Source organism: Panthera leo, chromosome C2 (genome assembly GCF_018350215.1).
Source record: "Panthera leo isolate Ple1 chromosome C2, P.leo_Ple1_pat1.1, whole genome shotgun sequence".
Lineage (NCBI taxonomy): Eukaryota > Metazoa > Chordata > Mammalia > Carnivora > Felidae > Panthera > Panthera leo.
Window position 1 is genome coordinate 74,979,322 of NC_056687.1, and position 13,545 is coordinate 74,992,866.

At 41.2% G+C, this 13,545-nt stretch overlaps 1 protein-coding gene across 6 annotated transcripts in view; it reads left to right on the forward strand.

Annotated features, from left to right (window-relative positions):
* Positions 1-13,545, forward strand: part of LOC122229800 (probable cation-transporting ATPase 13A5) — a 115,233-nt gene that overhangs the window by 52,629 nt on the left and 49,059 nt on the right. For all 6 annotated transcript variants that reach the window (XM_042955292.1, XM_042955289.1, XM_042955286.1 and 3 more), the window contains 3 exons: positions 5,567-5,737; positions 7,909-8,066; positions 10,794-10,982. In XM_042955292.1, the coding sequence (XP_042811226.1) occupies positions 5,567-5,737; positions 7,909-8,066; positions 10,794-10,982 (518 nt within the window). The remainder of the gene's footprint in view (positions 1-5,566; positions 5,738-7,908; positions 8,067-10,793; positions 10,983-13,545) is intronic.

Here is a 13,545-nt window from a genome sequence, read left to right on the forward strand (position 1 = left end):
ATTGAACAATAAGATTATGCTTAGATTCCTGAAACTGCATATGTCTTCCTCGAGCATTTGTCCAAGAATGTGACTCAGGTTTTTTTTTTGTTTGTTTTTTTGGGTTTTTTTTGTTTTTTTTTTTTTTTGTCCCATGTGCAAACCAGTCTTTCGTATATATAGAGGTCTTTATTTAGAAGAGAATTAGCAAATACTCCAAACATCTTTAGAGCAATGAATGTTTTATAAATAATTTTTATATCTCACTTCATCATAGGATAAACAAATTAGGAATTATTATAATGCCCAATTTACAAATGAGGAAATGCAGGTGAGAAGGGACCAGACTGCCCAGCTAGCCAGTATCAGGGCTGGAGGTGGTATTTTTTGCTCCCAGACGTGAGGGGCCACCGGAGTGAGGAGGAAGCAGATTCTAAGAGGGGTAGAGCTGACATTCCTTGTGCCTCCTCATCTTTTTCTCTCCACTGGGTAGTCCTGCCCATAACACACGTCCATTGTAGGGTCTTCTTCATCCTCCTCTCCTTAGCCTCGTCCTACTGCCATAAGCTCAACTATGCAAGAAACGTAATCGTATAACTACACTTACTTTTTAATTTTTGCTCCAAATCTTGCCATCCTTGAAAGTAAGCAGTGTTGCAAAGTATCTGGTCCAAGTCAGACAGTTGTCCCCACCAGTTGGCAGGTCTCCTGACTCAAGTCTGGCTACTTGAAGTTGTGCAAGGCACTGGGGAGGTGGGTCTGTCTAGGGCAGCCCTCCTTTCGGTTGCTTCCACTCTGCTCTGGGCTTGAGAAATGTCCCAAGCCTATCTCCCTGTAAAAGGAGGCCTACTGATGCCTCTTTCTCTGTTTTCACAAACTTCTAGGGTCTTTCCTTACCTTACTTTTGTGCCGGCCCCTTCTCTCAAGTACACACAACATCTAAGCTTCCTTTGGATTTTCTTCCAACTCCCAATCTAGGGATTTTTATGTAGCTAGAAAAGTAGTGGAGGGAAGGCAGGTGAACGGGAAAGCTTTGTTCTTATTCTCATGTAGTCTCTAAAATTCATGGTCAAACTTACGAATGATGTGTAAAACCCAGAAGCCAGCTATCAACTTCTCTATCCTTTCTGCCTCTGGAGGCAATGGGCTCCTTCAAGATCTAGCTCCTCATAAAGTGGTCAAGAGGCAAAAGGGGGACATTATGTGGGGGAAATTATGTTAATGCCTGGAAACTTTCTTTTGGCACAAAAGCTAATTTTTCTTATTTCTTATATGTATTAGGCACTATGCTGATATTTTACGTGTATTATTTCATTCAACCTATGAATCTATAAGGTGGGAGAATCTGAGGGCCAGAAAGGATAAGTAATTGGCCTAAAGTCACACAGCTTAAAAGTGGTAGAGTTGCTATTTGGATTCATTTGTTTATTCATTCATTCATTCCACAAATGTATATTAGCTCCTATTCCAGAATGCTCTACTATGTGCTAGGGATACAACAGTGAACAAGGCAGATAATAATCTGTCTTCATAGAGGTGATGTTCTAGTGGGGACAAAGAAAACATGAAAATAGGTAAATGACATAAATTTCCAATGCTTATAAATTCTATGAAGAAGCGAAAACACTCAAACCCAGGCCTTTTGACCTGGGAGCCTATGCTTGAAACTACTGCTCCCTCATTCTCTTAGAGGTGATTATGGCAGAGAGTGGCAGGATTCATTCACTCTGCCACAATCCCCTCCTTCTCCCTCTACTCACAGAATCAGCGATGTATTTGAAACGTGTGTGTGTGGTGGGGGGGAAGTATGCAGAGATCCCAGTTGGGTACACAGAAATTTTCCTAAGTGGTGATTTCCCATTTACATCCTGTCCGACAAGCTTATAATGAGTTAATGAGTCTTTTCCCTCTTCCTTTTTCCTTTCCTCCAGTCTCTCACTTCTCCTTTTCTTTCAGTTATTCATTTGCCCATCCACTTATTCAGTAAAGGTTCAGAAATGCCTCCTCTGCGCCAGGCACTATGTTGTGTGCTGGAGTCACCAAGACAAATGAGAGATGGCCACTGCCCTTACACAGCTCACAGTCTAATGGCCCCAGAAGTAGAAAAAAAGAAGGGCATGGCATTTCAAACACTGCTTCCATGCAGAGGCACTGGCTCACTGGGGACAAGGGAGAGTATCCCGCTTCACAGCACCAGGACTTCCGGGTCCTAGAAGCCAGGTGAAGTGGATGATGAATGTTTTTCCTTGTGAAACACTCTCCGGGCTACTTAGAACTCCATAGATTTGTAGGCAAATTGTCCTTTCTTGAGATTCCAAGAAAGGCCAAGCATGAGGCTCCTTATTAATATGTGAGTAGTGTAAAAGAGACTTGAAAGTCATTTCTGTGTAAAATCATATCTGATTTGAATGTTATCTTTGGAACATTATCTCCAAATGGCTTCCATCCCTGGTTGATTGAATGTCTGCCTGCCACGAATGTCATTGGTTGTGTGTGCAGAAACTATCCACTAATATTAGTCTATGAATATATAATGGATTAATATTCAGTGATTCATAGGCATAAAAACATTAGAAATCATCTCTAAGTATCTGCTTTCACAAAGGTAGATTTCAAAACAATGTGTTATGATGATTTGGAGATTTGTCAAAATGTCCTATCCCTTTTCCAAAGCCACTTAGACCACAAGTGGTAAATCCAAACAAAGGATAAATATCAAACAAAGGCTAAATATCATAATTTTTAAAGACAGTGAGTTAGGGACAATGCCTGGCTAAAGGAATTTCCTGAGATTTTTCAAGATCACTAATAAAAATTGTATGGCTTCTTGCACCTTAGGATATAAAAAATGCACCATGTAGAAAACTGGTTGTTGAAAAACCAATCATAGGAAAACCTGGGCAGTTGTTTTTATTCAGTTCATCCAGGCATTCAGCAAAAATAAGTCTTTTCAACCTATCACATACCAGCAAGGAAAATGAGGAATATAAAAAGTTATATATGTCAAAGTCCTTGCCACCAGTTATTACTTAGGAGAGATAGAACCTAGATTTTGTAACTATAATCAGTAGAATACTATTTCCAAATTAGAAATATGACATGTTATTTTGCTAATTGAACATTTAGCAAAAGACTGATGGAATTTTAAATTCATTCTAATGCTTTTTAAATCTGGGAGTGAGGAAGTTATTAGCACTTTTATTTTTATCTCTGAAATGTATCCTTTTGAACTCTGAGCTAATTTTCTTTGTATCTTAAATACCCTGTCTTCCCACCATCAGGGGAAGTAGAGGAATGGTATCATGTAAGAATACATATATATATATATGTATAACAGGATATGCAAGTGGCTTAGATTAGCTGGAGTGTGTAGGAAAAAGAGCCAGTGATGCTCAGATTGTGGTGGCTTTGAAAATCTACCAAAAGAGTTTGCACTTGAGACCCCTCCAAAACTTACCCTATGTATCTCTTCATCCGGCTATTTACCTATATTCTTTACCAGATCTTTTAACAAACTGGTAAATGTAAGTATTTCCCTGAGTTCTATAAGCTGCTCTAGCAAATGAATTGAACCCAAGAAGGGGATTATGGGAACCTCGGATTTATTAGTCAGAAGCACAGTTGACAATGTGGGTTTGCAATTAGCATCTGAGGTGGCATGGGAGCAGTCCTGTGGGACTGAGTCCTTAACCTGTGGGATCTGATGCTATATCTAGAATTGAATTGAATTGAATTGAGTTGAATTGAATTGAATTGTAGGACAACCAGCTAGTGTCACGGAACTGCTCGTTGTGGGAAAATCCCCATCCATACGGCATCAAGAGTGTGTGAGTGCAGTAGTAGCCTCATAGCAAAGGAGACACATAGGAGGAAGGACTGGAGGTCTTTTCCAACTCAAGAGGTCAAGGCATATTGTGGGTGAGATACTTTTTCATAAAAAAGAAATATTAGTTCTACCATAGACTCAAATTATTATTATTAAAATGGTTTTCATGTCAAGGAGCCAATTATAGGTAATCCATTGGTAAGGCAGCCACCACTAGATAGTGATTGCTAGTGAAGCCCTTGGGACCCAAACGCAAGAGTCCAAGAGTTACTTGGTGAGACATACTCATGGAGAAAAGCAGTTAGGAATTGGGGAATCAGACCATGAGAGGGCAGAGCACGGGAAGAGGAGGAATCAAAGGTGATTCCGAGACTGTAAACCTGTCACTCAGCAAAAGGATGATACCACAAAGAAAAAGGAGGATGTTTAGTGGTAAAAATATTAGTACGGAGGTGCCTGGATGGCTCAGTCAGTTAAGCATCCGACTATTGATTGTGGCTCAGGTCATGATCTCCCGGTTTGTGAGTTCAAGGCCCGCATTGGGCTTTCAGCGCAGAGCCTGTTTGGGATTCTCTCTCTCCTTCTCTCTCTGACCCCCCCCCCCCACTCTGTCTCTCAAAAATAAATAAAATAAAAATTAAACAAAATATTAGTATGGATTTTAGGTATGTGGACTTAGGGATGCTAGTGGGATATCCAGGTTGGGATGAACAGCCCACCATTGGGAAACATAGAACAAAAGCACAGGAGAGAGGAAATGAAGATTAGACATTATCGATCTAGCTATTTAATTAATTGTTAATTAACACTTTAATTGTTAATTAATTATGTATTAATGAGAATGGAGCTGAGATCATCCAGAAAGAAAAAAGAGAGGCCCTGTCTTGTTATATTGGTTTTTATCTTTCACTGCAAGCTCCACAAAGATCATGAAGAACATTTAAGAGGTTTTATGAAGGCATAATTTCTCATTCATCTCTGTACTTCTAGGACCGCTTACCTCTACCCTTACACTCAATGTCCCAAACATTCTCAACCATTTTTAGTGCCAAGGGCACAGCATGATCTTTCACTTCTTCCAAGAACAATTTCCTTTCCACCTTGATCTAGTTGGCCTCATTTCCTTTTGAGTTGTCATTTATTAGTTGTTCTGGAAATGTTTCTTGGTCCTCTGGGTTAGATCTTCAGATCACCCAGTAATACTACCAAAATCCTTACTTTATTGTACTTTAATCATTTATTTACTGCTATTTACTGGCTTGACTCCCTGGGCTTTCTGAGGGAGGGATTTCTGTCTTCATTATTTTAAGCACCTAGAACAGTGCCTGGCACAAAATAAGCACTTAAAAATATTTGTCAAGTGAATGGATGAATGGGTTGATAAATAAATGAGAGGCAAATAACAATAGCTATATACTTGCTTTATAGCTCCTTAATTACCTAGCATAAATTTGGGCTTAAAGAACACTTGAGGGGACAATTAGGTGACAACTATCTTTGTTAAAATGGCCTGCTTTTTAAATTACGATAGCAAACCATGCAGACCAGGTATGGAAAATATAGGTGGACCTTAAATAAATATGTAAAATATAACCAAGTACACCACTGCTTGCATCGCCAGCATCCTTGAGAAATCATCTGACCCAGGAAATGGGCATTAAGACCTGAATAGCTATGGTTTGTATACTGTCTCAAAACTGTCAAGCACCAACTCTGAATACCTGAGTTCACACAGAATCAACAAAACACAATCTTCTTTAGGAGAAAGCGTACCTGTCACAAAGACGCCACTGCCCCATACGGAGAACACCGTGGCCTGGAAATCCCACAGCTTGGAGGACTATCGGAAACATGTCCTTTTCTGTGGGACAGAAGTTATCCAGGTCAAGCCGTCTGGGCAGGGGCCAGTGAGAGCAGTTGTTTTGCAAACAGGTTAGTAGATTCCACTTTTGTAAATGTAGTCCCTGCTTAGAGGTGGGGGAGTTGGATTGGGGAAATTTGGTTTAGGATTATGGAGTTTGCCACCTTCTGGTAATAACAGTCATACTTGTTTCTAGTCAGATCCTTATTTATTCTAAGTTGCCACCATTTCCAACCTCACTGGTTCATTGTTAAAACCCTTGTCTAAGATGAAATACATTGATGATACAGAGATGAAATACATTGCCTCAAAGGCAAGACTGTGTTCTTGTTTGTTTGTTTTTTATGTCCCCAGGCTTCTTTCCTTTTCCCTCTATACCAACTCTAAGTGATTCCCAAGAAAAAAGTTCCAACCATTATCACCTGAGGACTTTCTCCTTTCAAACTGCTGCTTGCTGGGCTGTTATTTCCAGGTCCCTGCTGGATGCCTCCCTCTGGGTTCCCTACAGACACTTCAAAGTCAAGGCATCGAAAGGACTTCTCCTCTTTCTGTCGACAGCATCACCATCTAGCCGGTCTGTCCACATCACCTTTAGCTTCCCACTTTCTCCCGTACCAAGTAGGACACCACATCCTATCAATTCTACAAATACCTTCTGAGTCTTGTCTCCCTTTCCTTCATCCCCACAGTTGGTGTTTTGTCCAGGCCTTTCATCATCTCTTGTCTAACCATTGCAACAGAAATATTCTCTTGACTGTTCCCTTTCAGCTTTTGCCTCAAATACTTTGCCTTGTCTTTTGTTCCACCTCCCCTTGGATCTGCCACCAAGTCATATTTCTAAAGCAGATTTTGAAGCAGTTTACACACACCATGCTCAAAAAGTTTTCAAGACTACTAATCTTACTCCCGGTCTTTCACAGGACATCACACAGCCAACACTACCCCTGACCTGTGTTTCTGCCAGCCACATATGCACAGATCCAAAACCCACCTTGAACTTTGTTGTCTCTATGTGTTAGCCTATGATTCAATTGTTCTACCTGATTTTTTTAAATTAAAAATATCAAGTTTTGCTTCAAAGGGGTCAGTGGGCATGAGCTAATGAATGGAAATCATGGGAACCACCTTATCTGAGCTTGTAAAATGCTGAGGCAACAAGTTAGAGAAAACTCTGCTCTTTTTCTCCAAAGCCTACAAAGCCATGTTTGAGGAGACTATATGTTTACCAAGCAGTGGGATTAAGGCGTGTTTCATACAACAGTGGTTCATATCTAGTAGCCCCCCCTTTTGTTGCCAATAACTTAGATTTTAATGAAGATCTACTAAGTGCCATGCCCTGAGGGCTAAAGAAAAAAATTAGGAGACATTCCTTACCCTTAAAGAGGATTGTGGTCTGGTGCAGGAAACAGTGTGGAGTTAGAGCTAACTAAACACAGAGCAATGATAGATGTCACATGATTAAGTGTTACAGGGACCCCAAAGAGGGGGAGAAATTATTTTTGATAGGAAGTGTGGGAGTAGAACTCTGAAAATATTTATTTGATGAGGCGGCATTTTGAGCCAAGCCTGATAGGATGGGAAAGATTTAGCCAGTCCTAGCAGAAAGCTAAAAAAACATGCTAATCTATTTCTGCAAAACACAAAAGAAGGACTGCCTTGGGGTTTTCTGAGAGCAGCGAGCAGTAAAGAGATAAGTCTAGCAACACAGGAGTATACTGAGGGTTGACAGGATCTGGAATGCCGTGCCTAGAAATTTTAACTTTATTGCAAAAAATCAGGGGTTCTGGAAGGTGTTTGGGCATAAGAATGACATGATCAGAGGTATATGTGTTTAAGAAATTAGTTGTTTTGTGCTTTCCTTTTGTCTTCATTTTCTATTATTTTCAACACATACTTGAGCTTTAATGTCTTCTCTTAGCAGCTCGTCTTCTCTGGTGACTGTGTCTGTCAGTCCTCAGTCTTCTTTTCCTCAATCTTATGCATGAGTGAGGAGCTTCACTGTGTGAGCCATTGTAGCACTGACTTCCAGAGCAAGAGAAATTGAACAAGGTTAAGTGAATACCACTTATTGTTCCTAGTGACTTGTAGGGATAATAAATGTAAATATACTGTTTGCAGTGATGTCTTCATCCCATATTCAGATGACACTATTAACCAATCCTTAATTCAATGCAAATCATTTTGGGTGTCGTGGTAAACTGTATTAAAGGAACTTACTCCACCTGTGATTACCTTCATGCAGGTTACAATACTGCCAAAGGGGACTTGGTGAGATCCATCCTCTATCCCCGACCTCTGAACTTCAAGCTATACAATGATGCCTTCAAGTTCATAGTGTTCCTGGCCTTCCTTGGCATTGTGGGTTTCTTCTATGCCCTTGGTGTATATATGTACCATGGAGTAAGTACTGGGGGTAAGGCTTTTTAATGACATAGCTTTTTCAAGGATCCTCACCTAACTCAAAAGGGTTGGATAAGGTTCTCTCTTAGCCCCATCATTCTGTGGATCAGTTCTGTCCAATAGAACTTTCTTAGATGATGGAACTATTCTATACCTACATGGTCCAGTTTGGTAGCCCTTAACTACATGTGCTTATTGAACACTTGAACCGTGGCTAGTGTGACCAAGGAAATGAATTTTCAGTTTTACTTCATTTTAATTAGTTTTAATTAATTTAAGTAATTTAGTGATTTGATTATTTAGTTAATTTAAATTCAAGTCGCCATATGTAGCTAGTGAAAATTATATTGGATGGCACAGCTATGAAAAGTTGCAAAGTTCATGACTTCTTTCACCACTTGGATGCGAATGAGAGGTTACTTCATGTGTGGCATTGGTAATACCGAAGCCCAAACATCCTCAGAGGAAATAGGTGTTTCTCAAGTCTGATAGAATGGAGAGGATTTAGTCAATCAGATCAGGGAGGAGAAAGGGCATGTTAGTTGGAGTGAGAAAAGGACAAAGGAAGAAATGCAGATGGGTCTTCTGGAACCAGCAAGCAACTGAGAGATTAAGTCTAGCAAGGTAAAATGGGTCACATTGAAGGGGATCTTGAATGCCGTGCTTAGAAATTTGGATTATTTGAGAATGCTGAGATATTTGAGTGTGTACATTGTCTAAGGCATACCCAACATACCATGTACCCAGTGAGTTTTTCTATGTTTTGTTAGGTTCTAAAATAGAACTGACTGTCCACTTTTACAGAACTATATGCTGCACGGATCCCCACTTCCTTTTAAACTTCATAGTGGTCTGGTTTTGGTTTGTTTGAACATTTCTCTTAATAGTTGTGATGGCTGAAGGAAGGGTTCTCACAAATGACCTCTGAGGTCCTTTCTGGTCCTGAGAGTGTGATTCTTTTGTGAACTGTGTAATCTCTTCTTTAAGACATACTGGGATGTTAGCAATGTGGGCTCATTGGGAAGAAGAAAAAAAAATGTAAATAAAAGGGTCCAAACATAGGTATGAAACTGGGTATGGGTGACTTAATTACAATGCCCAAATTTAGTGCATTCTATGTGTGTGTTGTCGGGGAGAGGGGTAAATATTGATGGACAGAGTGACGAGAATTTCCAGGCAATGTTCACTCTCGTACTTGAGCTCTGGGTAGTCATTTCAGTCTGATATAAGCCTTCAGGCAGCATTTCTAGGTCAGGCAAAGGCAAAGGAGGCCAGGACATATTGGCACCCCTAGAATGGACCCTGGAAAGAGCTGGGCAGACTGTTAAAGCAAGTGGGACTGGAACTTGAGGCACTGTGCCAGTTTCATCTGGGGAGCAGGAGCATTGAGCAGGAAAACAAGCAAAAGGCCCTCTTCTGTGGACCAGGAAGCACCCACAGTGATTCGGAATGAAGATTTCCCGGGTAGAACTCAACATCTAATACACACCAAAGCAGCGATACTAATTGTAGACCCCACCTTCTTGTGGGTCATAACCTGTGACCCTGCTGGCTTCCTTCATCTGTACTGTCTCAGGAATAGACAGAGCTGAGTCCTCAGTGTCAACACTTTGTGGCTGTGGTTGGGAAAAACAGAGAACGCTGGATTTTGTGACAATCTGAGATTGGACCAATGATGTATCTAGCAGCCTTTGATATTGAACTTGAATCTGTATTCCCAGTACTCAGAAGAGGACTTTAGTGGCTAAAATTACGGTTAATTTCATAAAAATCTAGGGTAAGGCCATTAATTTCTAGAGAAGGTGAAAAATAAAACAAGCCATGCTGTGATTTGATCTAGGCCCTATTCTTATCAGCCATGTGAATTTCTGTGGACCCGCCTGGGATCTTGACTCTATGAGAATTGACTGGATACTATGAGATACTGGTCACATATTTGTGCCCCCCGAGTGGGACAGCCTAGGGTTCAGATCCTCACCATTTAACTAGCAGATGGCTTGGGGAAGTTATTTTAATATTTTAAGCCTTGGTTTCTTTATCTGTTAAATGGAGAAAATAACAGTGTTTACATCCTAAGGTTGTTGTGAGGAGTAACTAAATCATTTATGTAGCCTAATCCAGCTCTCGCCCCAGAATGTGTGCAGTGAGAACAAGCTATTTTTACTATGGACTTTCCTTTAGCAGACTCTTGGTCATCATTTTTATCAGGTTACCATTCATTTAATAGTTCCTGTGTCAGAAACTGTGCTAGGCTCTATATCTAGAGATGAATAAGATGAACTTGCAAAGGACTTCAAAGATGTATAAGCCAAGCTGCTGCACCCAAGCGGTTTGGAAGCGACTGGGGGAGATTTATAACCCAACTGTCAAGCCCGTGTGTGAAATGTTACAACTCAAAAATGGTCTCAGTGCCTGGGGAGTCTAAGAGGGTGTGTTATGATGAGCAGAGGAAGGATGGTACTCTGGGTGGAGGGAATACCAAGCAAAGAGAAACAGTCAAAAAGGGCAGGGTGGACATAGAAAAGGGATCAGAGTTTCTTTTGTGCACAATGGGAGACAACTTGTCTGTTCCTTAAGCACACCCAAGAGATCTCTCAGCCCCACGGAGAGAGCAGCTCTCTTTAAATATTTTGAGCTTCTAGAACTCTTGGAGTGCTGCAGGAGATGGTGCTAGAAAGGGTGCCGCCCTGTGCTGCTAGGCTAACCTCCATGTCCCTCCCTCCCTAGGTTTCTCCAAGAGACACGGCAACCATGGCCCTGCTTCTCCTCACCGTGACTGTCCCTCCTGTGCTACCAGCTGCCCTGACCACAGGAATCGTGTATGCACAAAAGAGGCTGAAGAAAAAGAAAATCTTCTGTATTTCCCCACAGAGAATCAATATGTGTGGACAAATAAACCTCGTGTGCTTTGACAAAGTATGATCTAAACTTTCCTGATTGGAGGTTGATTTCAAGGCAGAGCAGAGCTGGGAAAGGCCTCCAAATGAATGCCTGGTTCACTGCTCTCATTTTACATATAGGAACACTGAGGCCAGAGAAGGTCACACAGTGGGCTAGTGGTGAGACCATGCTCTACAAGCCCACTGTACAGAGTCCTAAGGAAGTGGTTTAGCTATATCACATCATAAATTTCTTCCCTATGAAATTTAATATTTTTTGCCCGTATTCGGTTTCAAAACAATCTCTTATTGTAATAACTTCTATGACTGACTGGCTTTTTCAGGCAAAAAAATTTGTGAGGAACATTTCTGTTTCCTGAAATACTTTGTCCTGTGTTTAATTGAAAATATTCCATTTTTCTCCTCTGCTTCTTTTAAGGAAAGGGAGGGAGGGGACAGTGCCTGTGTTAATGCACTCAGTCCCTCCTTTCTCCTTTGACCCCCAGGTTATCAGGACTCAGGACTAGAAGAATGTTGTCCTGTAACTGTTTAGGGTTCTGGAGGTAGCAGGGGAGAAGTATGTCCAAATGGGAAGGATTGCTGCTCTGGGACAGGTCTAAAACCTCTTTCTGTGACTCTCCTGTGGGGGTCCTGTGTCCCTGGAGGGACCTCAGCCTCATCCACCTGCTGTTCAGATCCTGCCCTCTGCTTGGGCAGGCCAATTTAATTGTTGTAACACAGTGGGCCTGGCCGATCCCTCCATGTCTTCACTTTGTTTGTATTAGAATAAATTAAGGCTTTGACACTTTTTAATTAACCTACCTTGGCCAAGAGTCCCATTAATAAGAGGGTCCTTGCTCTGGAGAAGCTCGTGACTTAGCTGAGGAAGCAGGTACAATGGAAGTGTAAACCATGATAATGCAGTGAAATGCATGCTCAAAGAGGCATGGAAAAGCGTCCAAGTTAAGTTACCTGCCATGGATGGGAGGTCACCGCTGAGCCGTGGCTTTGGTTGTTAGACAGAATGGGCTCAGAGATGAGCAGTTCAGAAGCACAGGGATGTCATGGCCTGTGGCATGTGGGTGTGGCTACAACAGGGGCTGTGTGGTAGGGAATGTAGCTGGAGAGGAAGAGCCCAATTGCTCAGGGCCTGATGTGTCAAGCTAAGAAGTGGGGCCTTGTGAAGGAGAATGGGAGCCGTACCATTTTTTTTAAAGACGATCAAAGACATTTTTATAGGTGTGTTTTGTTTATTCCATCGAGGGTAATTGGTGAGAAGGAACAAAAGGGAGGTAGGACTGAGACAGGAAGCTATCTAGGGAAGACTGAAGAGATGGGTCATTGTCCTAAGCAAGGAGGGCAAGAATGGAGAGTATAGGACAAACTGGAGAGACACCATGAGTAGACTTGACAAGTCTTGGCTCCACACTGGAAGCAGCTCAGCCCTAAAATTAGTTCCATTCTATTCTGGCTGAGTTTCCTCTGGCAAAGAAAACCCTCAATCACCACTCCTCAAGTTAACCACTAGGGTTAACAGTGGCTTCTTTTAGTTCCACGGCCTTGGAAGTTTTCTGGTAGGGATTCCCATTATTTACCCAGCAGCCTCACTGGTGCCTGTAATATAAGAGGGAGATTTATAAAGTTAGGTTCGTTACATATTTGTCTTTTTCTAAAACTAATTTTTCCAGTTGTTCATTTTACGTCTCATACAAAGCTTTTCCCCTCCACGTCCTCATGTGCTCCTTTGCTAGACCAACTGAGGAACTGCTCCTCGGCACGCTTGGCCAAACCCCAGTGGCATGACAACATGTCATAGTGCAAAAAACACTGGGTTGGGAATCGGCAAAATGAGAAATCAAGAGAAATTTGAACTCCAATGATCTCTCGGTGCCTTTCCAGCTTGTACATTGTAAAACTCTACCAATATGGTGTTGGAATGAAGCACCCCACAATTAATCGAGGTCCCCGTCTACTTTTATTTCCACTTACAAGACATTCACCATGTGCTTCTTATTCCCACATATTTCTAGTTTATGTTGGTCTGTTAGTTCTCTAAAACAGTTCTCTCTTTTCTATTCAGCTCAGCCCAAGCCTGGGCTAGTATTTATGCTAAGAAGTTGGCTTTTTCTGTCTTATTCCTTTTACAACTGTAACTATAATTTAGTTTTCTTTCTGTTCATGGCTAGTTTTATAGTATAAGAATCACTTTCACATAGAGAAATGACACGGTCCCATTTCTGTTTGCTGCCATCTAATCTCTGTTTTCATGTTCAAAATATTGATGTGTAAAAATATAATCTGATCATCAGGGAAACATTTCAGTTTGAATTAAGCTGCTAACTCTTTTTGAAATGGAATAACTCAAGAGGATTTGGAATCTAAACACACAGGTTGTGTGTTGCATGAGGTTTAGAACCCTCATAAAATGCAGGAGGGAAATGAAGCAAATAAGTTTTTTTCTATTGTTCTTCAAGGAGTAACTCACACAAAGCGTGTTAGCTTTCTGTGAAGCCCAAATAAATTAATGAAACAAAGAATCCTTCATTCCTTAATTGGAAGTCCAGTATGGGTTTTGTCTTTCTGCATGCTTTGCAAAATTT